The sequence below is a fragment of the Acomys russatus genome, chromosome 23, assembly GCF_903995435.1.
Source record: "Acomys russatus chromosome 23, mAcoRus1.1, whole genome shotgun sequence".
Lineage (NCBI taxonomy): Eukaryota > Metazoa > Chordata > Mammalia > Rodentia > Muridae > Acomys > Acomys russatus.
This window is the reverse complement of record NC_067159.1, coordinates 39,118,752-39,129,760: the sequence shown is the minus strand read 5'-3', so window position 1 is coordinate 39,129,760 and position 11,009 is coordinate 39,118,752. Positions and strand designations below refer to the sequence as shown.

Genomic DNA, 11,009 nt, shown 5'->3' with positions numbered 1-11,009 from the left:
GTTGGGGGTGGGGCAGGCAGGGAGGATGGCGGGGGAGGAGGGCCTGTGATGGTTAGGCTTGTCAATTCAATCAGAATTAGGGACACTGAGACCAGTGCAGTGCACGCCTGTGTGGTCTGTGCATGTAATGCCACCAATGATAGCATTGAACTGGCTCTCTCTTAGTAACAAGTCAGACCGCTGATGCATTCAAAACATCAATGGATGATGGAAAAGTGGTGACTCAAGGAAAGTGGAGCCTCACTGCTGGGTGAGGCCACTAGAGGATGTCTTTGAAGGGTATGCCTCGGCCTTTCTTTCTCTTTCTGTTGCATGCCAGCTGCAGGCACTAAAATACTCCTCTGCACATGCCTACCTCTGGCTCAAGTACCAATGCACTAAAACTCTAAGCCAAAATGAACCTTTTCTTCTGTTTGTTCAGAGTTTGCCATGGTGACAAAAGGCTAACACAAGGCATGTCAACCCTTACTTAGCTGCTGAGCTTTGGCCCAAGGTAATCCTGAGCAAAGACGTGTCCTTCATTTCCCATTTGCATTAAGTTATAGGCATAAAGAGATCATGTTTCACAACAAGCAGGCATCAGAGGTGCTCAGAGGACCATTCTCTGTTGACAGCTACCATGGGTGATTGCATGAAAGTCAGATGCTGTGAGAGTTGAGCTTTCTGTAAGGATAAATAGATAAGAAAAAGCAGACGCAGACTTCAGTTCTAAGGAGTAATTTCTTTTCCCCAGTCTTCATTAGAGGAGTGTAAAGTATTACGTGTCTTTCTTCTAATGACACACATCCTTACATTTGTTGTTGTTGATGTTGTTTTGGTGCTGTTGCTTTGAGATAATGTCTCATTCTGCAGCCCACATTGGCCTAGAACTCAGTTTGTAGTCCAAGTTGGCTTGAAACTCATGGCTCCTAGTTGAGCCTTCCACATACTGGGATTACAGGCATGTGCCACTACACCCAACTTCTAATGAAGTTAACATCTGGACAAATTAGTTCTTTCTATACTCTATTTATTGTTTGTAAAAGCATTCATGATTTTAATGTGATAATTTAAATAAAGGCTTACCAGTTTCTGATAAATAAAATGTTTTGAAAAGATTGTCTTAGGGATGAGGAGATGGGGCAAAGGATAAATAAAGTGCCTTCTGTATGAGTGTGAGGGCCAGAGTTCAGATCCCAAGGACTCGCCCTGAAATCGAGGCAGGTATGAAGGCTGCCTGTCATCCCAGGAGGCAGAGGCAGAGGCAATGGGTTTCCAAGGCAAGCTGGTTGGTTAGACTAACCTAAACTGGTTCAGAGGGAGACATTGCTTTATTAATAAAATGGTGAACAATAAAACTAGCTGACGTCAACTTTAGGCTTCCACATACCTATGCACGTGTGAGCACATACAACACACACACACACACACACACACACACACACACACACACACACACACACGATGATTCCAGTCATAACTCGTTGATAGAATGCTTGCCTAGAATGAGGCCTTGGGGGAGAATCAACAAAGAATAAGATAATTTTTTTTTAAAATTTGAGTGTGTGTGTGTGTGTGTGTGTGTGTGTGTGTGTGTGTGTGTGTGTGCATGTACCTTGAGAGGGTATTTGAAAGCAAACATTGCTTTCCTTAATAAAGAACTAACATTGGAAAGATGTTTAAGAGCACTTCTTGAGATCACAGTTTGAGTCGTAGCACTGATGTGGTGGGTCACAAATGCCTGTAACTGCAGACCCTCCAGTTGCAGGGAGTCAGACTGTCTCTTCAAGTTTCTATGGGCACCAGGCATTCACATAGTCCACATACAAGCACAAAAGCAGACAAGACACCCATATGCATGAAATACATAAATTAGAACTAAGATAAAAAGCTACACGTAAATGGTCTGCAACAAAGTATGCCACTAAATACTTTTATGCACATCCAGAATTTTGTGGACACCAACTGTTAGTTGTAGCAGATAGTACTGAACAGTGCCGGGTGTGTAGATAGGACAGCAGGGCGAGGACTGCGTAGGAAGCCTGGGAAAAAGGAGTTAACAGAGGGAAGAGACTTAACAAAGGAGAAGGCTGTCAGTGGGAAGCACGTCAGAAAAGCAGCCCAGGAAGGTTGAAAAACAGAAAAAAAAAATCTTAGGTTGTGACTCCCTTCTCCCTCAACAAAATAAAACAAAACAAAAACCTAGATTATGCTAAAATGAGAATGGACAGGAGACAGGCAGGGAGCAGGCAAGCAATCTGCTGCCCTGGCTGTCCTGCTTCCTGTGCCCAGTGCACAGTGGCTCCCTCTCTGGCCTTCCTGCTGAAGTGCACCTTGTACTCTTCCCGTCAAAAATCCTCTCTCTAAAAGAACCGTAGCTGCAGGTGTCTGCCCCATTATGCGTGTGCTATCAGAGCCTGTTCTCCCCACGGCTGTCTGAAGGCACTGAGGAATGTCTCACTGGCAGCGAGAGAAAGCCAGGGCCTGGGGAGCCACTAGGAAGCGAAGGAGAGGAAGACTCCTAAGAAGCAGCCTTCATTCTAGCAGTCTCTTTAAGGATACCAAATGAAGCAGCTCCCTGGTGAACCGAAAGTCACCAAGGGATGCGGGAGGAGGTACGTGCAGAGAGAGGGCTCTTTACCCAGCCGCGGCTGTACTTCCGGGCAGATGGCTTTCCCCTTTATCAGAGTCTAGACACCACACTGCACGTCCAGCACAGCTCAGCCCACTGGGCAGACCCCAGGACAGCTGCTGTTCCGTAACTTCCCTCTGCCTCCTTCCCCTGAAATCGCAATCGTTTCCTTTGCTTGTTTCTGTTTCTGTTTTAAAGCGGGGACTCACATAGCCCAGGCTGGCCTCAAATTCACTGTGTGGATGAGGGAGGGTAGCCTCGGACTTCTGCTTCTTTTGCCTCTCCCTGCTGAGTGCTGGGGTTACAGGATCTTAAGTGGTGCTGGGGGTGGAAGCCAGGGCTTTGGGCATGTGACAGCCTCAGCCCTCAAGCCTTCCTTGTAAGAGAAACAATAAGTATCCCCCCACCCACCCCCTCCTTGTCCCCTGTCCCCCGACCCCAAGCCTCAGGGGGAAATTGGAAGGAAATCCTGAGACAGTAAACAAAGCAGGGTCAAGTGGGACTGGTTGTTTGACTCTGTTTTTGTTTTGTTTTTTAACCCACTAGTGAAGAAGTTTCCTTAATGTTCCTTGTGCCGCTGTATGAGGTGGGTGGTGTGCAATCGCCCTCTTCTAGAAACCATAGGCTACAGGTTGGCTACAGTTTGACCTCCTACACAGAGCTTGACCTAATAGTCCCATACTGGGTGGGTGGTCCTTCTGTTTGCTTTGGCAAAAACTGACTTGGCTGATAGCTTGTGGGTGTCAGAGGTTGGAGCACTTCCTGACTGACAGAACACCCCTGCCTATGCCTCAGGCTCAAGGTGGCAGTGTCAGGAGGAGGAGCAACCAAGTTTCACTTCCTCACTAGGCAGAGACTCCGCCCCAGCAGGCTCCTATCTTACTGAGGAGCAGCTTGCTCAGCCAGAGAGCCTTTCTCTCTTCGCGTGCATCGCACCTGGCCTGGAGTCAGCTATCAGAAGCAAAGGAACGAATGGGCAGAGCAGACCTTCTAGGAGAGAACATGAGTACCCAGGATCCCTCAGGGCTGTGGGGCAGATTGGATGGAAGTACAGACCTGCTCCAGGACTTGGGGTAAGAGCGCTTTTTCAGTGAGTATAGCTCCCCACTCCCAAGTCAACGTTCACCTCCATCAGTGAGTATTTTCAGAAGTCGCTTTCTTCTGCCACCCCGATCTTCTCCCTGCTGTAGTATTGATTTGTGAGTGTTCCCTTCTGGAGGGGGCTGGTTCATTATAAAAGTATAAGATATTTTTCTAAAAGTGAAAACAGTTAGATTGAGGGAGTGAGACAAAAAAAAAAAATCAACTGTTGGGCATCCTTTAGCAATTGAGGCAGAAGTGGGTTGTACCTCTAGAATTGCCTGGTTTCTTGCATCCTGCACTGGCTTATGGGTAACCAGAGGTAGAAGAGTTCTCCACGCTGCCTCTGGCCAGAGAAGTGTGTCACTGGTTCCATAAACAGAAAGCCTACACTGCTATGAGTAAGACAGATTTTTTTCCCCCAAAAGAAAAAGGAGGAAGTTGGTACAGCAATCTTGTTTTTATGGTGCTTTCATCTCACTAGGCACTGTGAGCTTTTGCATAGATGGGTGTCTGTAAAAGCAAACACAGCCTCTCAGACCAAGATAAGAACAGCTCTGCTTCAGATAGACAGGCTGAGTGTAGGTGAGATCGTCAGAGTCCACCAGAAGGGACCCTGACCAGAAGGGACCCTGAAGACACTACTCATTGGGAAGTTGCATGAAGAAAAGGCCACTCAGACAGGAGAGGGAGTTTCCTTGGAGAGCAAGCCTTGCACCCACACATTTGTATTTCCCAAGAGAGAGGAAGCTGGACCTACTGTCTGCATACGTAGCTGGAATTCCTAACATAAGAACTACCATCACCATGCAAAGGATGAAAGTGGACAGCAAAGGGGTTTAACATGCCCCCCCCCCACCTTATCAGTTGCATCAGTGAGATAACAAAGGCCACACACCTGCCAGAGGCACCAACCCTGCTGAATGAGGCTTGAAATCTCTGTTTACATTGCAGAGATTATTTTTTTTTTTTTTTTTTTTTTGGTGCTGTAAATTTTCTCATAGCACACAGCTGGCTCAGGAAGTAGAGGTGCTTGATGCTAAGCCTGGCTAAGTTTGACAACCTGAGTTCAAGCCCTGAAACTCACATGGCAGAAAGAGAGCTGCCAGGAAGGTCCCTGTCACGGGCATGCATGCGCACACGCACCATGTACACACGTAATAATAATGAATTAATAAAAATTCTAAAAATAGCTCTCAATAATTCTTTATACTTGGCTATAAATCTGAGGTCTGCACCTTCATTTGGCATTGACAGTAAAGGATACTCTGTAGGAGGCCACCAGAGTGCCAAAAGGTCTTTGCACTTCTCTTTGAACCAAAAATAGAAGAAGCAAGGGTTCCTCTGCCAGTATTCATACAAGAATCACCAAGGCAGACAATGCAGTGTCAGCCTTACCAGCAGCTCCCTAGGCTTTGTAACTGAGCTTTGTGCCCCTTGGTCCACTGAAGTAAGAGACCCCAAAGGAAAAGCAAGACCCCCAAAATATTAAACTGTGTCTCTTTAAACAAATCCTGAAAGCAGGATCTATGCTTCAGAACTCCCAGCTTGCTCAGCGGACACAAATGAGTATAACTTTGGGTCTGTGGGCCGTACTGATGCAGATGCGGGGACAGGGTGAAGCCAGTGTAGGCGAGGCACAGACTTCCCTCACTGGGCAAAGAATAGACGCCTGATACCAACTCCAGGGCCTGAGAGAGGCGGTGCATTTGTACCCAGGTTTCTCTACTTCAGGAGACCCGACATTTTCTTGAATTGTTCAGAGTTTGGTTCCAAGAAAAAGGCAAACTTGAGTCGCTGAAGAAACTGCTCCATATTGTGGGTCTCAACCCTCTCTATGGACTGGATAGACAAAAGGAAATTTTTATTTGCTTTTTAAAATTCTTGTTTTTATGCTTTACAAAGGGGTCTCGTGTAGTTCGGCCTCCAATTCAGGATAACTGATGGTGACTTGAATTTCTTCATCTTCCTGACTCCGCCCCCAAGGGCTGCAATTACAGGTGGATAGCACCACAGCCCGTTTTACGCAGGGCTTCCGGTATTTGAATTACCAACTGAATTACCTCTTCAGCCTCTGTTTTGTTTCCATTCTTGGTGCTCAGGCCATGCATAGCACGCATGAGCGCGCGCGCGCGCACACACACACACACACACACACACACACACACCTGTCTCTGTAGTGAACATTTGTTTCTTTCCTTTTCATGTCCCTAAAGCAAGGCTAGACTTGAGAACCAAAGTATATGGTGTATATTCCCTGAAGTGTTTGGTACAGTTTTATCATTGATTTTAATTCTGTTGGGTGTGCTGCTAAATTTTAAAATCACTAATAAGTTCTGGCATTCTGTTTGGGAGTTAGAACCTTGTGGCTAATAACTTCATTGAGCTGCATTATACATATTATAAATTTACCCATTTCAACTTAAAAAGTGCAACTGTCACTATAATCAATGATAGCATATTTTCCCCTCCCTTGAAAACCAGTAAGGAACACAGTTCATTTAAACATAATCAATGGTCTACCTGTGTGGGGAACAAAGAAAGCCGTGATCCCTAGAATTCCTTTATTTCTACATATTAGCCTTTTTGCGCTATTTGCTCTACCAGGGAATAAACAAATTTCAAGCTGCTGAGGGCTTAGCCTGCACCCTGCACAAGTGAACGTTAATCGCCACCATTAGCCAGCCAGCCTTGCCCCTGGCACATCGGTGATAGGCTTCTCATAGAGATAGCAGAGGAGTCTTGGCAAGGACCTGTTGCCTCTGGCCGGATTCTGAATATAAATGAAACTTGTGCTTTGAACCTTTAATCCACTTTGGTGAGGCATGATCTGTACTGGCATCCAGAATAATCCAGTTTTTTTCAAAGCTCCATTAAAAAAAAAAAAGATTTGTTTATTTATTTTGGTAACGAAGAGACAAAAGATGTCTATGTTTAATGACTCGAATAAAAAATATTTTAATGGGATTTATACCAGGGGCCTAGAGTATTTTATACAGATGTAAAGAGATAATTTAGTGGAGGCATACACACAGATTAAGGGATGGGGGATTATTCTTGGTTCTTTAGTCTCTCTTTTTCTTCGGGCTCTGGAAGATATAAACACTGTGCACTGAACCCAGAACTGCAGCTAATCAATCCCCGGCCTTCCCAGAAGACGCAGGACTTTGGCAGAACACTGGCTGTGTAGTCTTTAAAGGAGACTTGGACCTAATCAGGCTGCTCAGCTCCTTCTGAGTGCCAACCCAAGTGCATTAGTGAGCTCCAAAGGAGACGGGAAACAGCGCCTATTTGTTGTGGAGGTGTAGAAAGGAACAGGGCAGCCTAGGGAGCAAGGCAGGGAAGGCTCAGCTCTGGGACCAGCTAGGTCTACTCCTCCGCTTTCCAAATCAAGAGGTGGGGTGGATCAGGCACTGAGAGAGAGGCTCAGCACTCCAGCCATACAGCACCAGTTCCTCATGCCCAGCATCTGCACGTGGCACAGGGCCCCAGGACCACAGGACCACCAGAACTCAGGGTGGGAGGTGGGATGGATGGGCCTTGTGTCCAGTTTTCCAAGTCCTATTGGCTCAGGGATTCTAACCCAACCACAGACACACCTACCTACTCAGAGAGCACGTGACAGAGGAACAGCCAGGCCACACTTCCGGTTCCCAGGACACACAGACAAGGCGCAAAGAGGTGGGGATTCCTGTGGGTCATTTACGGTTCAAAAACCAGGTCCAAGGAAAAGCTCTAGACGAGGTTACACGCTTTTAACTGATAATAAAGCAGACCTGGCTATCAAAGGAAGGTGAGGTATGGAGGACAGCAGTTGCCAGGGCAACTTCTGCTGACTTAGATGGAAGCATGTAAAGATTAAGATGGAAAGTCAAAACCAGAAATGCCTTACAGTTGTGGTCTTTTCTGAGAGTCCCTGGGATTCCAGCTACCGGCAGCCAGAAATGCCCTCCCCCCTTCCCCCCCCCCCCCGCCCCGTGCCCTCCCCTCACAGATTTCATCCTCTTAACCTTCCTACTTCCTATCTTCAGGCAAATTACATAGGAGTTAGAAATAAGAGTTGGATGACTCCAGCCTGAAGCTAGTGCAATGGCCATTCCCAGAGGAACTGTAAGCAAGAGCAAAGATCTGATTTTTATTTTATTTTATTTTTTAGTGAACATTTGTATACACTGATAAATTCTCTTTAAGGACTGTCTTTTTTTTTAATTAAACATTTTTACATATACATTTATATTATTACACATATATACCATAAACTACCTATAACAAGAAGAACCATGACACAATCAGAAATTATATAAATGTTACATTCTTAGTGTTTTGCCTATTTGTATTTGGCAGCCTTGAAGAAAACATATTTCCTATCTTGGTACTTCTAAAATTCTGAATGTAAATCAATCTCTATCATATCTCATCTTTATCAACTGAAAATATCTATCTAGACCTAAAAACATCTTAACCCCTAAACAACTAAACTTCATTGTAAAACTATCTGGTCTTCAACCCCATCAGAGACTTGAGAAGGCTGTTTTAATGACGGTGACTTTGTCTGGGAGACAAACAGTTTACAAAGCTGAAAGTATAGGCTATGACAGAACTTTTAAAACTAGATGGCTCAGTGAGCAGAGAAACGTGGGGAGTTGTGGGTTTTCCTCCTGTTTTGTTTTAAGTGAGCGCTTGCCTGTCCTTACTTGATTTGCAAAGTGGATGGTCACATAAGTAATCCCAGCACTTGTGATGCTGAGGCAGCATTTGTGAGCTTGAGCTACTTAGTGAGATCCTGCCTTAAGAGGTGGGTGGAGGTGGTGCGGGCGGTGGGGGGGGGGGGGGAAGAACCAGAGCCTTTGTTGTTTATTTCATGTAAGAGAAAATCAGAGATTGGCAATAAAAACAAAACAAAGCAACATCAACAACAAAGTCAGCTTTGCAGTAAAGGTGGCAAACAATTTTGGCTTCACAACCTTAGTGTGCCACAGTTACTCAATACCTGTTGCTGTTGCACCAAAGAAGCATTCGAGAACATACACACAAATGACTTGAGAGTGCTCCCCCAAAATTAGTTATGGACAATGACATGTGAATTTTATATACAAATGTCACATACACGTGCACACACACACGCTTTTCCCTAACTATTTCAAACTATTCAACCATCTTGGTGCTCAGCCCCTACAGAATAAGTGGTTGGCAGACATGGTCCTCGCTAGCCCAGGAACTACGTGATAGTAAGTACGATGAGTCCCCACTGCAAGGCAGCCGCGTGTGCACTCTCACTCTGGCTTCTGGAGACATGCCTACTCCGGCTTTCCGTGCAAGACCCTGAGAAATCTGCCTGGCTAAAGCTCCAGACTGTCGAGGTCCAATGCACTTGCTTATTTCACAGGCCAGGTAGCGTCCCTGCTGTGACAGCCATTAGCTGTGCACACTTAACTCTGCACCAACCCTGTGCCTTTCTCAGGCGTTGCTACATTTAACCTTCCCAACTCTTGCGGTGCAGTATTCCACAGTCATTTCATAAAGCAGACAGTGACTGGAAAAGCCAAATGCACTGACTGAGCAGTCCGCAGGCCTCCTAGGCAGTGGATCTGAGAAACATGCGGAGATTACCCCACGGCTGATTGGCTCCCACTGTGCATTGCTGCTTTGCAGAGTCCACAGTAATGGCGAGACTGTCCAGTCCCGCAGGCTTAGCACTCACAAGCACTGTCTTTTGCCATTTGCTTATAGGAGCTCATTTAATTCACACACTGCTGGGGTTACTGAGGCCATCTGCATGCGTGGCTGAGAAAGAAAGGAACCTAGCTCTTGCCATGTGCCCAGGTGTACAAAGCCCATATGCTAAACCGCAAAGGCCACTTCCTAATTTCCCTCAAACTTCTCCCTTTTCATTAAACTAGTACACTTTTTTGGTAGACATGGAAACTGAAGGAAAGAAAAAGAAAGTTCTCTGATTTCTACAAATCAACACAACTTACTGCTAAAAAAAAGGTGTCAGTCTTTCACTAGTTCACTATAGGTAGGGCGCATGGACAGGCCAATATTGATTGATTAAATAATCGGAACAAGCTAACGGCGACGAAGCTATAATATATATATATAAGGGCAGGTTTATTGGACGCAGCTTGAGACGGGGAGAGGAAGGGAAAGCGAGCTCTGGGTGTGGCGGGCAGGGAAGGAGAGGGCAGGGAGGTGGGAAAAGGGTGAAAGACAAGGGTGACAAGGGTAATGGAACCAAAATGTCTGGTTTATATAGTGACTCTCTGGGAGGGCGGAAGCCCCGCCCCTAGGTAGAGGGCAGGGCATGCCAGCCACGCCCTGCAGCAGGACCTAATGCATACCCCAAAGAGCCAGAGCCTTACTGAATTCTGTGCACATTGATTTTTCTGGGCTGGTGGGGGGGGGGGGGCGGGAAACAGATAAAATAGGCTTAGAACATAATCCAGTCAGAAGTGTTAATAGAAATGTGCCACCCGGTAGAGTAAGGAGGCTCTGCCTTCTGTAGACTCTCCTGAAATCATGATTTTTTTTTTGTTTGTTTGTTTTTGTTTTTGTTGTTTGTTTGTTTGTTTGTTTTGAGAGAGGCTTTTTCTTGGCTGTCCTGTACTCACTTTGTAGACCAGTCTGGCCTCGAACTCACAGCAATCCACCTGCCTCTGCCTCCCGAGTGCTGGGATTAAAGATATGTGCCACCATGCCCCCAGCTGAAATCGTGAATTCTAAACACAGAGGGTGGTGTGTGGCTGTTTGATGTGTAAGCCGTGACCTGTCTGGGCTGTTTGGCTCAAGCGAGCTTCCTCTTCAGTTGTGTTCCTCTTTTCCTCCCATGGTTTCCTTCCACTCACACATTTGGAGATCCGCCCCGCACATTCCTCGCGTTGGGAGAGGTTGCATTGTGGCATTCTCTGCTCATCCACTCATTCATATGTCCGTCTGTTGAGTGAGGACATTGTGCAAGGCTGGAAGAAGGCTACAGGAGGAAAGCATGGGCCGTGCAGAGCAAGAGGCACCCTGAACATAGCAAAACCACACGACAGTGTGGGATGGGGGCCTTCCAGGTCTAGGAAAGCACTGTCTGTCACAGGAAGGACACACTGCAGGTGGGAAAAATGGCCCTGGGTGTTTGTCAGCTGAATAAGAAAATATAGCACTTTATATGGCAGCTGGGCCTCAACACAGCCCTTTGCTCTCCCCCAGCCACTCTGTGGCAAATTACCACCCACTCCCACCCCCACCCTGGCCCAGCCTAAGCCCTACCACCCAGTGCTTAACCATGTCATCTGTCCTCTAAAAGTATCTACACCTTTAAAATGCATAC

At 46.3% G+C, this 11,009-nt stretch overlaps 1 protein-coding gene across 1 annotated transcript in view; it reads left to right on the top strand.

The window, feature by feature from the left end:
- The first annotated feature begins 3,443 nt into the window (after window positions 1-3,443).
- Dapp1 (dual adaptor of phosphotyrosine and 3-phosphoinositides 1) overlaps window positions 3,444-11,009 on the top strand; it is a 47,443-nt gene continuing 39,877 nt past the window's right edge. Inside the window, exon 1 of the mRNA XM_051165680.1 lies at window positions 3,444-3,684. Within this exon, the coding sequence (XP_051021637.1) occupies window positions 3,584-3,684 (101 nt within the window). The 5' untranslated portion in view covers window positions 3,444-3,583. The remainder of the gene's footprint in view (window positions 3,685-11,009) is intronic.